The 24053-nt window shown below is 34.7% G+C and overlaps 3 protein-coding genes across 3 annotated transcripts in view; 1 reads left to right on the top strand and 2 right to left on the bottom strand.

Annotated features, from left to right (window-relative positions):
* LOC133182808 (DBH-like monooxygenase protein 2 homolog) overlaps positions 1 to 17312 on the top strand; it is a 39598-nt gene extending 22286 nt beyond the window's left edge. Inside the window, exons 4-9 of the mRNA XM_061317652.1 lie at positions 78 to 173; positions 305 to 484; positions 2450 to 2604; positions 6773 to 7019; positions 9122 to 9218; positions 16697 to 17312. Coding sequence (XP_061173636.1) covers positions 78 to 173; positions 305 to 484; positions 2450 to 2604; positions 6773 to 7019; positions 9122 to 9218; positions 16697 to 17312 — 1391 coding nt within the window. The remainder of the gene's footprint in view (positions 1 to 77; positions 174 to 304; positions 485 to 2449; positions 2605 to 6772; positions 7020 to 9121; positions 9219 to 16696) is intronic.
* A 1455-nt stretch (positions 17313 to 18767) lies between these two features.
* LOC133182907 (integrase/recombinase xerD homolog) lies at positions 18768 to 22538 on the bottom strand. Its single transcript, XM_061317759.1, has 2 exons — positions 22080 to 22538; positions 18768 to 19922 (listed from the first exon to the last, which is right to left on the bottom strand). The coding sequence occupies exons 1-2, from the start codon at positions 22483 to 22485 to the stop codon at positions 18946 to 18948; spliced, it is 1383 nt and encodes a 460-aa protein (XP_061173743.1). The 5' UTR covers positions 22486 to 22538; the 3' UTR covers positions 18768 to 18945.
* Positions 22539 to 23396: 858 nt separating this feature from the next.
* Positions 23397 to 24053, bottom strand: LOC133182807 (uncharacterized). Its single transcript, XM_061317651.1, has one exon. The coding sequence runs from the start codon at positions 24051 to 24053 to the stop codon at positions 23397 to 23399; it is 657 nt and encodes a 218-aa protein (XP_061173635.1).

Below are 24053 nucleotides of genomic sequence, written 5' to 3'. Positions count from 1 at the left end.
GGAACGGAAATCTTGTAAAGACTTCATAATCAATGAATTATAAGTCAATTAAATTGTGTACATTTCAATATTTTTAGGTGTATGTGAACCCCTTGGTGACCCAAAATGCACAGGAAAGAACGCTTTTCTGCAATGTGACGACCCTCCAAAATTCACCTGCGATATGGAAGAAGGTTTGTGATCTGATGTATGAAGATATTTATGTACCGGTATCTTCTGAAAATAAAGTTCACAACATCAATAAAGTTTAGAATATTTGGAAATTGTGTTTTATTTCACTTGTAACATATTTCTCTATTTTCAGATACTATTAACCAAACATTGAAATTTCCAAGAACCACAGTGCCCCCTTGGGAAACAAATTATTACTGCATGACCTTTGACCTCCTCACAGATGGAGATTACCATCTTATTGGTTCACAGCCTTTGATTGACAATGCCGATGTGTTACATCATATGATTCTATACGGCTGTAAAGACACAGGTTAGTGATTTTTCCTTAGAATAGAAATATTACCTCGAGCAACAAGGTGCTGAGGGGATATTGCATTGTTAATGTGTATGAGGTGGGGCATTGTTGTACAATTGCAAGTTTGTGGAGAAGATGAAAAAAGAACCCTAGTACTTAGGATTTTTTAAGTTTGCATAATTGGTTTACATTTATATAGGTCAAACCCTATTCACATTCACATAAGCGAAGCCATGCCCCGTCAACCACTTATTGCCACAAGATGATAAAAATTTTGTGCAAAATTGTGCAACGTACAAATTTATTGATCTAAAGACAAATATGATAAAATATTATAAATCTATCTTGCTCTCTCTCTCTCTCTCTCTCTCTCTCTCTCTCTCTCTCTCTCTCTCTCTCTCTCTCTCTCTCCACACACACACACCCTCACACTCGCATATATATTTAAGAAATGAACAACGTTTTTCAGTGAACAGGGCACACGCACCTGTTTCGTATATGGGGTCACCCCCTTTCTTTTCTTTCCACAAGGTACCTAACCGAATTTCAGGCACCCCCCCCCCCTTCAAACTCGTATTTTGTTAATATATCAAACATTAACCTACTTCAAAATGACATCGTTTGCTTCGAGAGACTTCTTTCTTGTCAAATAAATCGTTTCAGACGTCTCTGGTTGAGCCTCTTTATTGTAAACCACTCATTTATTCCTCGATAATTACATCGATACATTTTAAGACTCTAGACGGGATATAAGAACTTCCGGTTAGAGTTGTAGTGTATCATAAAACCAGAGACCTCAGAATGTAAAACTTGGAGGTCTCTGGTTTTATCCTACATTTATAACCCCAACCAGAAGTTCTTGTATTTCGTCTAGAGTCTTAAGTGCCTGTGGAACAAGGTGTTATGAACAACATTAGCTCTGCAGACATTCCGTGACGCTTGTTAGGGCTTAGGTTGTTCAAAACAACCATGTTCACTGAAACAATGTAGGGCAGGGCTGTTTGTCTTCATTGGCAAAGAAATTTATAAAAATAAAAATGAAATGAAAATAAAATCAGTCGATCTGATGAATTAAGCATTTAATTCTTATCGAATACCGCGTTAGCGCAGTAAATTTGTCGGCAGGTGCTGTTATAGGACCGACGACATCCATAAATAAGAATTTAATGCTTATTTTTTACAATCTCTAATTTTGTCTCTTCATAATTGTTATTTTCGTTAATATTTATTATGAATTTAGCGCCTTTCAATTCAGAACTGATGTGCTTAATAGACGTAAGAGACGTTTGAGACGTGGAAACTTAAATAACGCAAATGAATATTGCGAGAAAAAAAAATTTAAAAATAAATTTAAACGTACAATTGTTATATTTTCCTAATATTTTCATAGGTTTTTTTGTTTTTAATTAAATTAAGTCAAAATAATATACATGTTGGTGTTCCTAGAGTATTGAAAATGCATAATTATAGTTCCTACTGTGTATTCTACCGCGCAGTGACAAAGTTTTGTGTGTGTTATAGGGTATTGAATGTTGTGGATTTCCAGTGGATTTCATATCGAAAATTACACTGAATGTAAATATGAGTAGAGAATTCGAAGACAGGGCGGTTTGTAGCAAGATAATGGGGGTCAAGAAGCAAATAACATGTAAAGTGTATGTGATCTATTGGAAGTAAGGTGAAATATTTACATGTACATCAATGTAATTTTCCTTATGAAATCCATTGATTATTTATTTTTGTACTTGCTCAAGTAGAGATGTGTAGTTTTTTATTACAAAGTAATGTAATAGACATACTAAAACATACCCTTTTCCATATCACATTCTGTATCATCCCTCGACCAATATCAGCAAGAAAGCCTTGGCCCTCTGGCTGATATATTTTATGTCTTAGGCTGGTACAGGATATGACATGGAAAAGGGTATGTAGATGTATTAGTCTCTCTCTCTCTCTCTTTATATATAAACTTTCTTGCAGTATTCGCAACAACGACTCCCCAGAGCTGTGGCATGAAAAAGCAAAACTGCGATGATATGATAGCGCTTTGGGCTGTGGGTTTTAATGGTGATTGCCTTCATAAAGACAGTGGTTTTAGGGTTGGAGTAAATGGATACAAGAAAGCCATATTAGAGGTACTGGAGCAACAATATGCATATTATATTCTTGATAACTTGATCATTTTTTACTGGAATTCAAACCAGTCGAGCAAAAACAAGTTTTTAGCGTCAATTAAAAATCTTATTATTTGATCCCTGTTTCAAAGGTATTTTAATGATATTATTCCTACAATTACACGATTTTTTTTCAATGCTCTTGATTATCTTTAAACAAGAAGAATGTATGTCTCAGAAATGAATGGAAAAAAAATTAAGTATACAACGCTGTGACGGTATATATTGTCGTTCTTTAAACAAGTTTGATTAAATTTAGTACTGAAAATCATCGACTCCCAGTTGAGACTGGGAGATGGATTGGAATTCACAAAAATGATAGACTTTGTAATATCTATAATGAGGGACAAATAGCAGATGAGTATCACTATATTCTAGAATGGTCAATTTTTCTCAGAATGCCGGAAAAGGCATAGATCTACAAAAAAATATTATAATTGACCAGATTTTAACAAATTCTCAATTATTGTCAACTGCTTACTCCAGTGTATTAATTATATTGTGTAATTAAATCTCTAAAGCATATGAACAAGTCTGTCCTCCATAATTACTTTTGTTTACTTTACTTGTATATATTTCTGCTATTTCACGCTTATCTTGTATATTGTCTTTGTATATATTGTACATAGAACCTCATGTACCATTAATTGGTTTGAGAGAATAAATTGAACTTGAACTCTGTACATATTGTCGCCGGCGACAATATGTAATTGTATCTACCCTAACTGCACACATGTATTCCATCGGTTTATATTGTCACTGGCGACGCCGCGACGAGCTTTTTTTTTCTCCTGTTAAAAGGACGACAAAATGTAATGTCAAACATCAGCACATATTGTCGTCTGCGACAATACATGTATATATTGTGAACATTTGCACATTGTGTCGCCAATGTATAGTTTTGAAGAATTCGAAGGTCATTAAAAAAATACATAGACTTTTGTCATAACTTTTTATTTAACGTCATATTATCACCAAATTCGGTAGAAATATTTCAACAATATTTCTGAATAATTTGAATTTAAAAAATTAAATATACAATGATATAATTCAAAATTATTGAAATATTTTTAAAAACGCAAAAATGGGGTCATGCAACATGTCAAAATTTAATAATGTAATCCCAAAACAACACACTATGAAATGTCTATAGTCATATCTATTTAAAATGACTTTACAACAAAATTTAAAAAATAACAAATACTAGTATTCAAATTGAGTATTGTTACATCATAATTTCATATGTCGAATTGTGGTGTAATATAGTGTTTCGTTGAACAGAAATCAATTGCAGAAGACAAGTAGTGCTTTTTGAAAATGGAAAAAAAGATGACGTGGCAGGACGTCGCGGAGCAGCGATTAGCGTTGCACTCAGAACATTTCTGTAACGAACTCAGAAAAGGGTGGAGGAAGCAGAAAATATATCAAAAGTTATCAGTGCAAGTGTGTATACATTAATGTCACAGGAATTTTTTGAGCTGAAGAGACTCTGTATTGGACGATGAACGGCCTCCAAGGAAATAAAATATCTGTAAAAATCTGGTCAAAACCATAAGTAACGTAATGGAAAGGGATTTGCGTTTCACAGCTGCGGAACTAGTGAAAGCAGATCGAGCTACGCGGTAAAAAACATTGAACACATTGACGAATTATCTTGAAACTCGAATAATGTTAAAAAATAAGCATAAAGTGGTATAGAAACTTTTTTTTAAATAAATGGGTAAGGCGCCACAGACTGAGTGTGAAATGAAGAGGTGGTGTATTTTTGAGAATCTGTCATGATGTTATGTTTTTGATGTTACGTTGATAAGCGCGCACCGTGGTGACAAAATATGTACAGGACTACAATATGGATCGTCACAACCCCACTGCATGAAACAGCATAAGAGATACGTATGTGTGATTTACACACCAATTATATTCACAGAACTACAAAAAAAAATCCTTTAAGCAACCCTAACTGTGGGACCACAATTTTTGCAGAGAAGGTAGGCACACAATGTTGCCAGCGACAATATGTACATGTATAATTTTTCAGCCGGCGACAATATGTGTCGATGGAAGACAATATATGCAGTGAGGTTTGGTGCAGATTGTCGCCGACGACAGTATGTCAAAACGACAATCTGTACAGTTACGAACGCTTTTACTCAAATTTAAATCCTCTGAATTGTTGTTGCCACTGTAGTAAGCGGCAGGGTTACTAGCAACCAGCAAAAATTTGAAGCTTGCAAATTTCAAAAGGTATCTTATTATTTATTAGAAAATTCTAAAAAAAGAAGAAAAAAAAATAAGGCTCCTGGTTGTTAAATTATTATTAAAACATTCTCCTGTAAATTCAGATTTGTCTAAATATTCCCCTTTGAACTAGACATTAGGAGAGATGCATCACATCTTTCAATTAAGGTATGTCACTCGTGAAATTAGTTATATCAAGGATTTTTTGAGAAGTATATTTTAGATAAGTACTTATATAGCATGATTCAAAATCGCAAAGAAAATTAGGAGTCAGTGTGCACCTTACTGAGCAATTGTACAATTAATTTGACCTTTTTGCACTTAGATTGAAACTCTTAGGTTAATAACTTTAATCTTATCATATTTTATCAGATGTAATCATAAATATGATCTTATTTTACGTAAAATAATTTGAATAATATGTATCATTGAACAAATCCTGCAAATTAATGCGCATAAATCATTGTGTGACCTTTCTGCACTAAAAAGTATCATATTTGGGGTATTAAAAATCTAAATAGGCAATAAAACATTTTCTTGTATCAAACATTTATTACTTTAATGCTGATTGGTTGGAAGTACCATGTAGTTTAAAATAATAAAAGAAAAAGCTGGTGTCAGTGATGAAAATTTTGAGATATTGGTCAAAATATGCGATTTTCGAGCAAAAAACTCTGTAAATTTTATCTTGACTTCTTTAATATATTTTCATTTCTTGGCAAAATCTGTTGAGTGAATGTGTAAAATGTGTTCTTAAAGTATACATTGAAACCTATATTTAATATTCCTAGCATATAATAACGGGAAATATTCTCTGAGTAAAAATATGTGAGGCTAAAGATTCAAGATATTAATTGTAACAAATGTGTAGATTTGAAGAATTTTCTTCTAAATATCCTTCCTCCACAAAAAATAGTCCCCCATAAATCTTGTTTCTTTATGTCTTTGTGAGCAGTTTTTAAATTGAATATTGTATAATTTGCATTGTTTAATTCAAATATGTTCTAAAAATTGAATTGTAATGAATAGTTTTGAAGTTAGTGGTTCTGACCGAACTTTTCTTAAAAGCTGACGAGTGACATGCCTTAAAAATAAAAATGATGAGAGAAAATGAACACATGAAGCTTAGAAAAAAGCATAGTGACATGCGGGTGAGCATTAAGGTCCATGCGCATTTTGTTATTTATTGCTGCCTTTTTTCTTACCAAAAAGTTGTCTTTTTTTAAATACAAGAATGATAATGTCTATTGCGTATATAGAGGATATTCAATGTTTTGTAGTTGAATTTGGAATTTAGTGGGGCAGGATATTTTTTTTTATTTTCACGAGTGCAGATCTTATCTCACGAAGTGAAATAAATTCCAAATCCAACTACAAAATATTGAATTTTCTGTTTATTACATTTTCTTTGAATTTTACTTTGCCTCTTTTCGTAACACAGTGTCATATGCTGTGACGTCATAGTTGAGCGGTTGAGATGTTATAGCTTAGCATTGTGATATTGAAAACATTGTAAACAAACATATTTGGAGAAACTTTGGCAGTTTTAGACACTGTCAGGATGGTTTATTTACTCTCTCTCTCTCTCTCTCTCTCTCTCTCTCTCTCTCTCTCTCTCTCTTATAAGCCAGGGAGTACTTTTTACAATATAAGGGAAAGAAAATCGAGTGTTTTGTTGCACTTCTGATATTCTGTCACAATGTGACGGAATATCACTTATGTTCAATAAATAAATTAGAGTATTTCACTGTTATAAATCTTTTCTTTATATTTATAGAGAGAGAGAGAGAGAGAGAGAGAGAGAGAGAGAGATGTATATATATTATTGCATGTTGGAGAATCACTGCACTTTCAACTTTATTCACAAGTAAACATATCTGTTTTCCCTTAGATTCATTGGAATAACCCGGATAAAAGGACAGACCATATGGACGGATCTGGCATGTATATATTTTTAACTAAGACAAGAAGAATCCATAACACAGGAATTTTGCTGGTTGGACAGAACTACATTCGGATCCCTCCACGCTCTCCTCGAGTTGTGGTGACAGCGAATTGTTCCCGTACCGACACTTCACGATTTATTGTAAATGGACCAGTCTACTTTACTCGTGCACTGAATCATATGCACTACCTTGGTATTTTTTTCTCGATTTATTTCTTAAATTGTATATATGCTTCTTAGTTATATTTCTATTTAATATAACTTTAAATCAAAGTCTACGATCGCAGATGGCTGTTTAGATAAAATTTCACTTTTTATCTCAGTTTTCATCAAACAATATATATAAATAAAAAAAATATTAAACATTATATAAATATTGCATGTAGTTGAGTGTAACATTAAAAATTTTCACCCCAAGAAAACCATTGTCAACCGAGGCGCAGCCGAGGTTGACAATGGCTTTCGAGGGGTGAAAATTTTCAATGCTACACTCATCTACATGCAATATTTATTATATTATACTGAATGTTTTATACAAATACATATAACAGTGAACTTTGTGCGCATAAATTTTGCGCAGTCACTATTTTTTGGAATATCACCCGTCGTCAAGCAATGTTTACTGTTGCTACGCTGGAGGGCGTGGCTTCATCATTCAGAGGGTAATAATAATTTTTAACAAATGTTTCTCGACGAATGAGATTCAACTAATTTACATGAAAGTATAATATTATGATTTATCACACAGTCAATATTTTCCTTGGAAAAATGAAAAAAATTGGGGGGGGGGGGGGGTTAAGACCCCTGGCTATCACTATACGTGTATATAACCTTAAAATGCCCTACAGGATAGCAAAAGCAATGTTTAATAATATACTAGACACTGAATATTATTTTAATATAATGTTCTAAGTTATACTGATTTGACAAAATTTGTATCCCTGTCAGTAGTCTTGATTTTTGAGACTTAATCATGGCTCAAGGTCGAGGCACGCTTTTAGATAACCAACAACAAATTTAAATTTGAATTGATCCCCTTAATATTTTTAATGATTCCTTAACGTTGCGACTCAGGCCAAATTTCTATATCTCAAGCCCAGTGACCTTCACATTGAAGATATTACATTCAGTCAAGATAATAAGGACTTGTGAGTCTTCAACAGCATTGCACTTGTTGGTATTTATTTCGAACTACAGTTTCAAAGTTAAAGCTGATAGACTATTTCAAGATTTCATTTCGAAGTGACCTATGATAACTCATATTGACCTTTAGTCGAGATAATGTCATATCAATGAGTTTAAATAGTTATAGTCCATACAACATTTCATTATCTCATTTCCTGTTGACCATGATCTTTGAAATAAGATAATGACATGCTTTTAATGTCATAGACAAGAACGTTAGACATGTAAAGTTGGAATCCATTCCAGTGAGAGGTTTTGAAGTTGGTTCGAATACGATTTTATGATAGAAGATAACCAGGCTAAAACTAATATTAACATCCCGTGGGACGAAATACGTGACTTTTTAAAATGCTAATAAAACAAAGTTGCTAAGTACATTAATCACTCTTGTTAATTACCTATCAATCTCCAATAAAAGAAGACAGTTTGATTATGTCATGCCTGTCTGTCAGTTCATCTGTCTCTTCGTCTATCATATCATATCATCGGACTGTATATCTCGAACCATTTACTGGAGCAGTTTCAAACTTTAGAATTTGTTATCTATGACAAAAAATGTGCCATGACCTTGAACCTAGATTATATCTCAAAAGTGAATGTCACTTCATCTCGCAATGAGATAAGATACTGAAATATTTGTCAAAACTTGAAATCCTTCATTGGATTGAATTAAAACTTGTGTTTTGTTGGTGATGACCTGAATATGTCGTGTCCTTAATGTAAATCTTAGACGGTACCAATTTTGATGCACCAGATGCGCATTTCGACAAATTATGTCTCTTCAGTGATGCTCATGCCGAAACGTTGGAAATCCGAAAAGTGAAATAACTAATAAATGTCAATTTGCACATTAAGTACTCTCAAAACTTTCATTTTTTTGAGACTTTCAATTTTAGGTGACTGTTCTTCGTTTCAGTGTATTTAACTCTTTTCTGAGCTAAAATAAAATAAATATGTAGAAACTAAATAAATATTTCCATTTCAGGAGTGGAACTTTAAATATGAATTGCAAACGAAAATTTTCCAGATCAGCGTTTTAAACAGATCTCATTGACACAAATCTTTTCCTACAATCATATTTTATTGGTACATCTTTAATATGTATTTCAGGTAGGGAAATGAAGTTAGAATATTACAGGGATGGAAAGAAATTGCGGGATTTGTCTTATGAAACCGACTACAGTTATGATAGTCCTAAAACATTCGAGTAAGACATTTTTTTCATTGAATGGCATTTCTTTATTTATAAAGAGCAAATTACGTTTATGTTCTCAAAAAATTATAAGTACCATAACACTGCCTTACCTAAAGCTTTATAATACAATAGTGTTCTTCTCGTTTATTTGTTTTGAAAATCTATGGTGGTCCCATAAAGTTTATAAGATGGGACTTCACAAAATAGTGGTTATAAACATGGGATTATATAAATTAATTTTTTTTTCCTTATCTATAATGGAATGTCCATCATTATAAGATTTATATGCAATGCTCATCCTCAAGTTTTATTAAATCACTCTTCCAAGCTCAAACAGAAAAAAATTGAGCATTCAAAAGAATGATAAGCTATTATTTTGTTAATCTGATTTCAAATTAAAAAGAAAACTTTATATATATATATATATATATATATATATATATATATATATATATATATATATATATATATATATATATATATATATATATATATATATATATATATATTTATATATATATATATTGATTTTGTAATCATTTTTATTAAAAGAAATTACGACCTAGATGAGTGTTGTGCCCAGCACAACAGAATCTATTGTTTTATTTTTTAAACAAGATTTTAAATTTTTAACATGTGGGGTACAAAAGCTATTCCAGACCATGGATCCTTTAACGTAGTCTATTGATATTTGGCACAGCTTAGTACGATGTATTTGACATGTGGGTTTAAAATACGTTTCACATGCTATCATGCCCTGGAGACTTTTGATTAAGTGTACTAAGACAATCTTGGCTCAAATAAACGATTAATTAATGTGTTTTATTGCATACAAATTTGAAGGTGTAGAGTATCAAAATAGGGACAAAAAATGTCGGTGTTAAATGTTCGGTGAGTTAGATAGATTTTAATAAAGTTGATATTGACTGTAGATTCTAAGAAACAAGAAACTATTATGGTTTCATTCGAAAAAATGAACAACAGAAATATCTACAGTAGGTTTTTATAAATGTTCTTAATTAAGCTTCATCCATTTCGATATTTGTAAATCTGAAAACCTGTGTTTATGTTATATCTTATTCCTGAGGCCATCGAATCTGTCTTGACTTAAAACATATCTTAGGATTTCTCCTAAAGTTAAGACATTGAAAGACCCGTCCTAACATGATCTTAGGAGACTCCAAACTTGCAACAGCTCATTTCTTATCAGACACGTAGTATTAGGCGAGGCAAGGTGGTTCTTCCTATTATTTTTCCCCTAAAACCTTTTATAAAAAAAAATTTCTAAACCCCCCCCCCCCCATTTTTCCATTATTGTGCATCTCAGAGTTAATCAGGAACTTCTTCTTTTTATTTATACGTTTATTATACAGTACTAAGTTTTAGTTATAATCTGGTGTTCTACCCCCCCCCCCTCCCCTCCATCTTTGAAAAACACTGAGTGCTTCATTCCTATCTATGCATAAATAATTATACTGTTTCTTCTAAGCAGTAAATAAATTAAATTGAATTGATTTAATATTGGAATTATTGGTCACAATTCCAGAAGTATTTAAATTTACATTTCGAAAAAGTTGGGATTTATTTGATAGTTCATTACATGTATATGCGTTGAAACATAAAGCTATACTAGTTATTATTCAGTCGAAGATCACGAATGAATGAGGATGATAGCGCTGACCAGCACGGGATTATTTTAGCGGGATACAGTAACGTAAAGAGGTCATCTCCTAGGGCCATCCATGCTCTCCGTAGCTTATATGAAATAGGGGAGATTCTATACCGCGTCAAATTCAACGCACTTTGAAAATTTTTTTCAAAGTGCGTTAAGAGTGTACCAACATTTTTTACCATGAAGACACTTAACGTACTTTGAAAAAATGTGTATAAAACAAAAAGTCTGGACTTAGATTTTAGTAGTTGGCAGCGTTATTTTGTTATATTTCTTTCGAAGTTCTGATGAATTGATTTACCCTCATCGAGAACGAGAAGACATGTAGAAGGTCCCTCAACCCATCTCTTTATCTTTCCTACCCAAATAACTGGTATGACACTGACATACTCTCTCTCAATAAATATGAGTTAAGGTATGTCACTCGTCATCTTTTGAGAAAAAAATTGGTCAGAACCTCTAACTTCAGTTATTTATTAAAATTTAATTTTTATAATATATTTGAATTAAACAATGCAAATTCTACAATATTCAATTTAAAAACTGTTCATGAAAATGTAAAGAAACAAGATTTATATAATTATTGAGGACTATTTCCTGTGTTGGAAGAATATTAAGAAGAAAATTCTTCAAATCTATACATTTGTTTGATTTAATATCTTGGAACTTTAGCCCTACATATTTATGCTCGGACATTTTTTGTTCGTTATTATATGCTAGGAATATTAAATATAGTTTTCAATTAATATTTTATAAAAGAAATATTACATATTAAGTCAACAGTCTTTGCCAAAAAATGAAGATATGTTTAAGAAGTCAAGTTAAAATTTACACAGTTTTTCACCCTAAAATCGCATATTTTGACCAATATCTCAGAATTTACATCACTGGCCCCAACTTTTGCTTTCATTTTTTTTAATTGCACGATACATTCAACTGATCAGCATTAAAGCCATAAAAATCTTGATACAAGAAAATATTTTATTGCCTTTTTAGAATTTTAATACCCAAAATATTATATTTTTTATTGCAAAAAGGTCCCACAATACTGTACGTGCATTAATTTTCAATAAAAATGTTATTCAAGCTATTTGTATGAAAGAAAATTATGTTTATTACCATGATTACATATGGTAAAATTTGATTAAGATTAAAGTTATCAACCTAAAAGTTACAATTGAAGTGCAAAAAGGTCAAGTTGATTATACCGTTGCTCAGTAAGATGCACACTGACCCCTAATTTTCTTTGCGATTTTCAGTCATGCTATATGAGTTATCATTTAAAATATACTTTTCAAAAAATCCTAGATGTAACTTATATCGCGACTGACATACCTTAACGTAAAATAAGATGAAAAAATTGAGATAAACTTTCCTGAAAAGAAAATAACGCACTCTATTATATTAAAAAAGAGAGACTCAGGGACCATATCGCTGATCTAACAACAAAAGCCAACTGACTATAGATAGATAGATTAATATGATATACAGATAATTAGAAAGAGATAGAGAGAATTTTTTATATGGAACGTTCATAATTGCTCCCTTTCCTTAAGAAAACGTCTATATCTTAGATCCTGGTATGATGTCATCACCGAAAAGTTATCCAACCATGTTCAAATAATTATTCATCATACCTAAAATTTGCAAGAATAATGACCAAGCCGCATACCTTTTTTCAGTGTGCGTTAATATGGTCGATATTAACGCACTTTGAAAACAAATAAATTTTTTTTCAAAGTGCTTTAACTTGGTCCTAAATTTAAAGCACTTTGAATTTTTTTTCAAAGTGCGTAACTTTTCAAAGTGCGTTGTAACAGAGATAGTATTTCCCTGTCCAGGTAATTCTGACACATTACTCGCCCAGCTAAGTTAAATAAAATTTATTTACTAGTTTGTAATTACTACGTTTATTTGCTAGTTTGTTAATTATACAAAATTTATCTAATTTGCTGTGCAAGTATATTGAAATGTGAATTTGTACAAACTTAACTTTTAATTTTTTTTTCAATATATATGTTTTCATATTTTCTTCATTATTGAGAGAGAAAGAAAGAAAGAGAAACCCATTAATTAATTCAAAAGAAAGAGTTTTAATAATTAGACAACTGAACTATGAATACTCTCTAATTTGATTTTTTACTATTTATTAAAAAATTGTGCGTCCCCAGAATTTTTTTTTATTTTGTTATATAACTATAATTATTATAAACATAGTCTGTGATGTTTAAATTTTGAACTTTTATTTACATGCAAGAAAAGATTTCTTTAAAATTATGCATTATAAACACGAAAGATGACATAATAAAAATGTTTTAAGTAATAAGCCTAACCTTTGCATTAACAAGTCACAGCTCATCTCTATCCAAAAGACACATAGGGGTGACGATGACTTTGGGCCAAAAAGGGGAAAATATACGTATATACTTTGGACAATAGAATCAAAATCACGCGTATGAATGATATGAATGATTACATCTTGGACAAGGAATCTACCCAAGAATTATGAATGAAATTGGGCCAGATTGAGAAAAATATACAAGCTCATTGGAAAAGGAATTCAAACAATATTCTGTTTTGATCTCAGCTCAAGGTCACTGCACATCCCTTATCAACGTACTTCCTAGAAATGTATATGTGATATTTGTCATTGAGATAGAATTACTGTAGTGTGTTACGGAAAAGCAATGTCAGACGTACCTTTCCAGAATGATCAATTCAAAGGGCCCAAATAGTAGATTCATCATTCAGATGTATCTTTAAACAAGAGGCCCATGGCCCACAATGCTCACCTGAGTCACTATGGCCCTTCTGCTCTTTGTCAGCATTTTCCCCGTATATACCGTACAAGGGGTATTTTCTGCGGTTGTCCAATTTTGTGGAATTTCGCGGATAGGACAAATCCGCAAAAATTACAATCGCAAAATATTTCTTCAATATTGATTCATATATTTTATACCTGCAAGTCTGATAAGTCGTGCTTATGTCAGTCAACCTGGTTGAATGTTATTTCATAACTTCTTACTCTATATTCTAAAAAAAAATTATGTTTACGGATATATGAAATAACAAGATGTGTTTGTGAAACACTGATGACCCGTATGGCAGCTTATGGCGAGGGTTAAAGTTTCTCAAACGCAAGTCAAACTCCAGGTCAAGAGATCAAAAACGTTGATACCCAAAGAAAGGTCTTATCTAGAGGAATATACCTGTGAAATATGAAAGCACTAGCACCAACCATTAGAAAATTATGGCAAAGGTTAAAGTTTTTTCAAACTAAGTAAAATGGCAAGGTCAAGATAAAATGGTGCCCAAACGGAGGTCTTTTCACAAGTGATACACATCATCCTGAAGTGTGAAAGCCCTAGAACCACACGTTCAAATGTTATGGCCAAGGTTAATTTTTTTAAAAGTAGCTCAAACTCCAAGGTCAATGCCAAAATTGTTGGTATCCAAAGGACGGTCTTGTCACAAGGAATATACATGTGAAGTATGAAAACCATAACATCAACTGTTCAAAAGTTATGGGAAAGGTTAAAGTTTTTCAAAAGTAAGTCAAACTCCAGGGTCAAGGTCAAAGGGTCAAAGTTGTTGGTATCTAAAGTAAGGTCTTGTCACAAGGAATGCATATGTGAAGTATGAAAGCCCTAACACCAACTGTTCAAAAGTAATGGCCAAGGTTAAAGTTTTTTCAACAGTAGGTCAAACTCCAAAGTCAAGATCAAAGGGTCAAAGTTGTTGGTGTCCAAAGGAAGGTCTTGTCACAAGGAATACACATGTGAAGTATGAAAATCCTAGCACTAACTGTTCAAAAGTTATGGCCTAGGTTAAAGTTTCTCAAAATTAAAGTAGGTCAATCTCCAAGGTCAAAGGGTCAAAGTTTTTGGTGTGCTAAGGAAGGTCATGTCAGAAGGAATACACATGTGAAATATGAAAAGCCCTAGCACAAACTAAAAGTTATGGCCAAGGTTAACAGTAGGTCAAACTCGAGGATCAAGGTCAAAGGGTCAACGTTTTTGGTGTCCAAAGAAAGGACTTGTCACAAGAAATACACATGTGAAGTTTGAAATCCCAAGTACCAACTATTCAAAAGTTATGGCCTAAAGTCTCATAAAATTTTGCAAAAGTGGGTCAAACTCCAAGGTCAAGGTCAAAAGGTCAAATATGATGGTACCCAAGGAAACGTCTTGTCAAAAGGAATGTGAAATATGAAAGTCATAGCTTCAACCAATCAAAAGTTATGGGCAAGTTAAAGTTTTTGCGGACAAACAGACAGACAGACGGACGGACAGGGCAAAAACTACATGCCCCCGAATCATCGATTACGGGGGCAAAAAAGGATTTGAAAATAGATTACGAAGAACTAAAAGGGTAGTAGATCTTAGTACCAGTTCTCATGCACCTTTAATTAACTCGTCTTTAAATGAATTTATAAAACGTTAACATCGCAGTGTTCTGCCAAATCCTTAGAATCTAGTGTTCATATCCCGTAAATAAATTTTTGTCGTATGTTGCGACGGCAGAAATTGAAAACGAAGAAATTTATTTGCCACCTTTCAGGGGTCAAATTGCAAAAAAAAAAATTCTACCGTTATACAATATTCCTATGTAAAACTTTGATCGCCAATGTGCTCCCTTCCTATCCCCAGGGCCATGATTTGAATAAACTTGATTCTACGCTACCTTAGGATGTTTCCATATCAATATGACTAATCATAACTTTTTTGTTCTGGAAAGAAGACTTTTTAAAGATTTTCCCCCAGGGTTTGGATTTGAAAAAACTTGAATCTACAGTACCTGAAGAGGTTTCCATATCAATATAGCTTATCATGGGTTCGTTAGAAGAACATTTTGTAAGATTTCCCTATATATTACTTTGTAAAATTTTGATCCCCCATCGTGGCCCCACCTTAGTACCCACGGGAGTCATGTTTTGAACAAACTTAAATCTACACTACCTGAGGATGCTTCCATATGAATATGACTAATCATGGATTTGCTATTCTAAGAATATATATATATATATATAGAGAGAGAGAGAGAGAGAGAGAGAGAGAGAGAGTTATGTAAAACTTTGATTGCCGATTGTTGCCCACCCTACCTCCTAGGGTTATGATTTGAACAAACTTGAATCTAAACTGCCTGATGATGTTTCCGTATAGATTCGACTAATCATGGCTTTGCTGTTCTTGGGAAGAAGATTTTTTAAAAAGATTTTTCCTATATATTCCTAATATATATACAGCATTGATTTCCCATCGTGGCCCCACATTACCCCCCCCCCCGGGGGGGGGGGAGTGTTCATGATTTGAACAAAGTTGAATATAACTTACTTGAGGAAGCTTCAATATAAATATGAGTAATCATGGCTTTGCTGTTCTTGAGAAGACTTTTCTATTTTGTTTTTCTATGTTAAACTTTGATCGCCCATAGTTGCCTCTTCTCCTGGAGGTCATGATTTTAACAATCTTGAATATTCATTATGTCAAATAAGCTTTCAGGTAAGTTTCATCTATTCTGGCCTAGTGGTTCTTGAGAAGAAGATTTTTAAATTACAGCACCCAATTTTCACTACTTTTAAAAATTTTCTTCCCTTGGAACAGGATGTGACCCTTCTTTTGAACAAACTTGAATCCCTTCACCCAAGAATACTCTGTGCCAATTTGGTTGAAATTTATTTGCCCAATGGTTCTGGAGAAAAGTGAAAATGTGAAAAGTTTATGACAACGACGACTACAGACAACGGACAAAGTCTGATCAGAAAAGCTCATTTGAGCCTTCAGCTCAGGTGAGCTAAAAACTATTTTTTACATTGTAGATTTACAACACCTATCGAGTTCAGACCCGGGGACGAAATAATCACGACGTGTGTATTTTCCTCTATGAACATGAACAGAACTGTGTACAAAGGTGACGCAACTAATGACGAAATGTGTTTGGGATTTCTCACCTACCACCCTATGGAAAACCTCACTTTGACCACCTGTACACAGTGGCAAGACATAAGCGAGAACTCTCTAAATGCTTATGGAGATAAAGTTATAATTGTAAATGGTTGTAATACTACGGCGTTTATCGATGATAATCATCCTGCCACTGCCGCTTTTATAAAGGCCGTCTTCGATAACTGTAAAATGCTCTCAGGATGTATCCCAGAATGCCGTGCCTTTTTAACAGAAGCAATGAAAAATCCATGTGTAAATGGCAGTGTGGGGGCTTATTATCGGGAGTTAGCTGTGGAAAAGAGGCAGCAAACACGTTTTTCTATGTTTACAGCTCTCGATTCATGTAACACAGAGATTGCCCGGGAGAATTGCCAAGCTAATTGTTTGGACACTTGTAAGGAAGATTACAAACCAACATCAGAAGCAAGCACAGCAACATCAGCAACACTTATGGCATCAATCTTATTCACCATCTTTTTGTGTTTATAGGGATGTAAAATTTGTTTTGATGAACTTAGGTCGATAAATACTAAGGAATGTTTTTTTATGCCTCCTATGAGAAATTAGCCTGATAGGGCAGCAAAGAATAACCCAACACAGATATACAGTTTTGTCGATTATGTCATTTATTTGAATGACATAAGGTAAAATGTAAAGTAAAATGTATAACAAATTATTAAGGGGGATCACCTAATAAACACTACAAGATGAAACATGTACATAGGTGATAGGTACAAGTGTGATCCCCCTGAGACTGACTAGAAAATTACATGCAGTGAAAATATCAGAGTACAATACATATGCATAAAAAATAACATAAATGAGTTAATCCTTGGAGGCGTCCAAACAATTGCGCCGATCACATCGAAGGCGTCCAAACAATTGCGCCGATCACATGGAACATGTGAAAAAGGTATTTGAAAACTACTACAGTTATGACTAGAATGTAAAATACAAGACCAAACCCATAATGCCTTATTGACAATATACATACCCATATAACAAGTTTTGGCAAAGGGTGGGTGGTGGGTTTTATTTTTCACTGCACTAAACAGGCTTTGCAGAAATGGCGCAACAAAAACAAAGAATTTGATTGGTTTAAAAATCCATAACTATCCGACGGTGTAAAATTTACCAGATTTCTCATAGCGGCATAAATTGAATTATCTGTGATAATATTGTTTTATGCCTCCTATGAGAAATTAGCCTGATAGGGCAGCAAAGAATAACCCAACACAGATATACAGTTTTGTCGATTATGTCATTTATTTGAATGACATAAGGTAAAATGTAAAGTAAAATGTATAACAAATTATTAAGGGGGATCACCTAATAAACACTACAAGATGAAACATGTACATAGGTGATAGGTACAAGTGTGATCCCCCTGAGACTGACTAGAAAATTACATGCAGTGAAAATATCAGAGTACAATACATATGCATAAAAAATAACATAAATGAGTTAATCCTTGGAGGCGTCCAAACAATTGCGCCACAAGCCCTCAAGCAGTGAGGGATAGACGCCAAACAAGGAAAAAAGAAAATCCAAAGAAAACAACTTTACCCAGACAGTAAATTACAGTAATTTTATACAGTAATTTTCCATCATGTATATAAACAGTACTAAAACATGAACTACACATATTTGGCTACATGTTTTGTGACTAAGTGTTCCTGATGAATAACAAATACTGAAGCAACAAGGGCATTAATTGTCAACTGTAAGCTATTCGAGTGTGGTTAGCCAGCAAGGGAAAGCAAAATACTACAAAAATGTTTAGTTATTCATAAATTTACAAGGTTATTACATTGGGAAAATAGATATGAGACATGCAGCCAACTGCTGACCATGTCTCTTGTGTTTTGAAGTAGGAATTTATATTCTAATATTGCAAAACAAATATATGGCAAAACTATGTTCTGGTAGCCAACTGCTAGACCAGCACAGAAAGGAAGGGGGAAATGAGATAAGTAGCAAAAAGCTGGACTCGTATAAAGTATGCAGGTATAATGAGCAGCCAAATGCTGGACTCAGGAATGGAAGGGGTCTGCTAGCCATCCACAAAAAATGAGCAGCCAGATGCTGAACTCAGGTGTGGATTTAAATAGATTTTGGGAGGTTATATATCAAATGAAGATATGCGGATGTACCTGCGTACTGCATTCGAGCGCCATCTACCCAGCTTCTGAATATAGTTTTCAGAGAAACCCAGAGATGCTGCATGAGTTGCTGCACCAATTCGAAAACTGTGTCCTTTGTACAGTTTTGGATCAAGGCCAATGAATGAGACTAACTTGCATAGCTGCTGGCTTATAAAATGGTGTGTGACTGGTTCCCCACTCATGAATTGAAAAAGTGGCCCTGAAGTGTGAGCAAAGTGAGTAGTGTAATCATACAATGCCTTAACAGGGCAGAAGGTAATGGAACTGCTGTTTGAAAGGTGCAAAGTAACTGGTTTCTGCTCAGTGTTATTCTTGAAATGTTTCATAACAATGGTAACCCCTGATAAGATGCCATTTGAGACTCTGAAGCTAACATCAGAACGCTGTAATACATGATTAGAGTTAGCGGAACGAGTGGCGAGTTCACCTATTCTTAAGAAAGCTTGAAAGGCCAGAAGATAGAAGGCTTTAAGTAGTAACCTATTACCTAAGAGTGGTTCAACAATGTTAATAGCCTGAATAATTTTACGCAGGATGTCCGTTGTAATTGGAAGTCTTGTGTCCTGCTGTGGCACTAGTGCATGGCATCCTTTCAGGAGTTTTTTGGGTAGGAATTTTTCAGTGGGATCTGGTAAGCTGCAGATTTTGTGGAGGTAGCCTATTGCTGAGACATGTGAAGATACTGAGGATGGGGCATAATTCTCAGAGAAGAGATATCCAATAAAATTGCACAAATCTACCTCTGACACCGGTAATGAGGTGAATGAAGGTTTCCACTGGAGGAAGAGCTGCCAGCTTCTGTGGTATGCCACTCTTGAAGATGTTGAAAGTGCAGCCTGAAGAAGATGTTGGGAGGATGCACTCAGATCTCTAGTAAGTGAGACGGAATGAATGTTTGTATTGAAGACAGATTTGGGGCAATGCTGGCAGCCTCCTGAAATTGAAAACGAGACAGTTTGTCGGCTAAAGTATTAAGTTTGCCAGGGATATGTTTAGCTCTAAACAATATGTTATTTGTCAAGCAGCAGAAAACAAGACGCCTGACTAGTTTCATGAGAGTGGCGTCTTTTGATGATGTTTTGTTTATAATGTCCACCACTGCTTGATTATCAGACATGAATAAGATTTTTTTGTTTCCTAACAATGGGGCCCATACCTCTATTGCAAGTACAATAGGGAATATTTCTTTAATAGCTATTTGGTAGTCTTCTAGATCCTTTGGCCATTTTTGAGCAAACCACTTGTTTCCCAACACCCCAGCAAAACCAATAGACCCTGCTGCATCAGTAAAAAGTGTCATGTCTTCTGATGTGACCCAATATTGTGAAAGAAAGATGGATTTTCCATTAAATTTATCTATAAAAAATTTCCACATATTGATATCAGCTTGAGCTTCACTGTTAAGGTTGATGGGGTGAAAGGGATTTGAAATTTTACAGGTAAGATTAATTAAGCGGCGTAGAAAGGCTCGGCCTGGTACCACAACTGAGCAAGCAAAATTAAGGAGGCCTATAAGAGACTGAATTTCTCTTAAGGAGGTCTTAGATTTGCCCTGAAATTCATGCAGTTTGTTTCTAATCTTTTCTACTTTGACTTGTGGTAAACGGCATTCCATGGAAACTGTATCAACCTCTATACCATAGATTGTAAGACAAGTTGTAGGAGGAACTGTTTTGTCCAGTTTGATTGGAACATTCAACCTTGCACAGAGAAACAGGAAATTGGTTAAGTCATCTCGACAATTTAACTTATCAGGTGGGCCCACAAAGAGAAAGTCATCTAAAATGTGAGACATACCCAGAGCACCAAATTTTGCATACATTATCCACTCTAAAGCAGTGCTGAAGGACTCAAAAATTTGGCAGGAACTACTGGCCCCCATAGGGAGACAACGGTCATAGTAAAATTTGCCATTCCAAGAAAAACCCAGGAGATGGTAGTCTGCAGGGTGAATGGGCACAATTCTAAATGCATCCTGAATGTCTGACTTGGCCATCAAACTTCTTGTGCCAAACTTTTGAACAAGTTCAACAACTTTATCAATAGAATCGTAGCTTACGTTTGAGTTTTCTTGAGGAATGAACATATTAACTGAATTTGTTTTTGGATAAGATAAATCATGGATAATGCGAAATTTTCCAGGTTCAGATTTTGGGACAACCCCCAGTGGGGAGGATTTAAATACTGGAAAAGGTGGCAATTCAAACGGACCAGCTAGCCTACTTTTTTGTAAGCCTTCTTGAATGAAGGAGTCTATGATTTCTGGGTGCTGGGCACAGCTCTTGTGATTTTTAGAGATATTACTAGAAGGGAAACCTTGACAACCTAAGTGAAAACCCTCTGAAAAACCCTGTACTAATTTTGAGCGGGCTAGTGTGTCATAGCCTGAGAGAAAGGAATTAAGGTTTTTTAGGTTTACTGGTGTCGGCAGATGTGGTGCTAGATTTGAATTGCTTGGTGTAGGCAAGTTCCTTGCAATTGAACTTTGCGTGTGATCCTTTGCATAGTTGGCAGATGTGTGGGTATTGGCAAGGGAAGGATTTACACTTGTCCCCCCTGTTGAAAGCAAAGCAGACTTTCCCCCCTTTGTTGAACTGTCTGGATTTGCGAAAAGTATCATTTGTATATTGACCTTTTGATTTTGAAAGCGCTTTGATGCGCAGTTCTTCCACTGGTTTTTGCCAAGGAAGATTTGTTGATTGCCTTAAACGACGGAAATTTTCATCATAAATACGCCAAGCCCCATCGGTTGACATAGTGTAAATCTCTCGAACTAAACTGCAGTATTTTAAGAGATTGGGGGCTTCTGAGGGATGTTTTTGTAGAAAGATGCAGGTGAATATGAGGAAGGCATCAGTCCACTGATAAATAGTTAAGGGGGATTTTGGTTTGTTGCCATGTTGGAAGTTGATGGAACCCGCCCCAATGGTAACTGATACAGGGTCGTCAAATTGGTTAGGTAATAGGGACATGAGGTCAATGAATTCATTGTCCCATATTTTTTGTTTTGTTTTTTGACTTATCCCCGCCCCTAAAGGGATGCCGTCTGCAATGTTGATGGTGGGTAGATTTTTTTCCCTTACTGACTCACCTGTTTTACTACTAAAAACATTGTCAATTAAAGACAATAGATCCGCAGCCTGTGACGCTGAGGATGTAGCCGGTGGGGGTTGATCCGAAGTGGCTGGAGCCAAAGTGGACGGAGCTGAAGTGGACAGAGCCAAAGTAGACGGAGCTGAAGGGGATGGAGCTGAGGTGTCTGATGGATCTCGAATGAGTGCAGTCTGTTGAGATGCAGCGTTTTGTTGTTTGAGTATCTCCGCTGCCAATTTTACATAGTCAACCTGAACGGCATTGGTGTTCATAGCTGCAGGTGAGGTGGTTTCAGTTTGTTGTTCATTTACCACAGTGCAGGGTGTGCTTTTTGTTGCACTCCTCTTACGTTTGGAAGGCTGTGCTGTTTTTGGCTGAGATAGGCCTCTTTTTTGTCTTGGCATTGTCCCTGTGTTAAATTAGAAAGAATTTAGAACCCATAATCACACAAAGAACTACATGAACTTGTAGCTAATGTGTAAAATGTATAAATTTTTGGATTTCGTCTGACAGCCCATGTAATAAATAATGTTTAAATCCCACCAAGCATAAACCATTTGGTTTACAATCTTAAATAATTCATAAGGCCTGACTAATAGGCAGATTAGCATGTTAGTTAACAATCAAAAATTTTCAAGGGCTGCAGATATGGACAACAGAACTGTAGACGATATAATGAACCACCCTAACGAGAAGGTGTACTTAACACCTACTTTATGTTTACTGTTCTATTGACCAGACAGGTGGTGATGTTCCATTAAACATCTACATTTGTATACAAAGGACTCGAAGTAATGTCATTTATACAACCCCTCCCCCTTAAAAAAGGCAAGACTGTTGTACTGAACAGCTTCATGCAGATGTCATACTGGGCATCTCTATACATATACACAGAACAACTAGTGATGCCATAAAGGCACCAATGAACCACACTGTTATACTAAACAGTTATATAATGCTATACTGAGCATTTATAGGGTGATGCTATACTGAGCATATAAAGGGTAATGCTATAATGCTATACTAAGCATTTATAGGGTGATGCTATACTGAACATCAAGTGAGTGAAAACTGTTATACTGAACAGTTATACATCAATGCTTTACTGAACAACATTGAAGGACAAATCATGATAAGCAGAACACATGGTGTGGTAACAGGTACATATATGTAAAACAAATATATATTACCAAAATTGGCCCTGTTGCACCAATTAGCCTGTATTTATAAAAAGTTTGCAGCAAATACAAAAGGACATATGATTACAGAATAATTAAGCTGCTCCAAATATGCAAATATGTTTACATACAAACAATTAATGTTTTTCGTTGTTGTAACCAAAACCTAATACTGGCCTTAATTGACAGGAATGCACAATTACTGCATTCCTGACACTTCTCCAATACTTATGCATGGGCGAAGGGGGGTCCCCGTGCTTCAAATGCTTCAGAGGGGGGTTGTCGAGGTGTACACCGTCCCTTGCCAAGTGTGACAAGTTTTGCCAAAACCCTCTGTGCCTCCAGAAAAATATTCTTTCATGTGCCTGTGTCTTTTGTGTGAGGAGGCTGTTAATTTCAACAACAGAATCGTTGTACCCTGCAACGCTCACAGATGGGTCTCTTCTTAGAAGCTGGCCAATAATAACTCTTTTTGAATCCAATCCCTGAGTTAGGTACTCAGAAAAGGAGAGAATGTTTATAACGATCTTCTCATTCGATAAATAACCAATGTCATTCCCACCTATTTGTATGAAATGAATGTCGGGATGCCCGGTTATTCCTTTTAACATACACTGAAGTCCACCTGTACGCAGTCCCCCTTTAGCACACACAGTTATTTCATAATTTTCTGCATCTAAATTAAGATCTTTAAAATCCGGATTAGAGTCCATAAACTCTGAAAGTCTACGAATGAAGGAATGACCAAGGAGACATATCTGTATTTTCACAGAATTGGGATCCACCCCTGCCAT

The sequence above is a fragment of the Saccostrea echinata genome, unplaced genomic scaffold (genome assembly GCF_033153115.1).
Source record: "Saccostrea echinata isolate AGI-Se365-2 ecotype Australia unplaced genomic scaffold, CSIRO_AGI_Sech_v1 ptg000009l, whole genome shotgun sequence".
Taxonomy (NCBI): Eukaryota; Metazoa; Mollusca; class Bivalvia; order Ostreida; family Ostreidae; genus Saccostrea; species Saccostrea echinata.
This window is presented reverse-complemented; position numbering and strand designations above follow the sequence as displayed.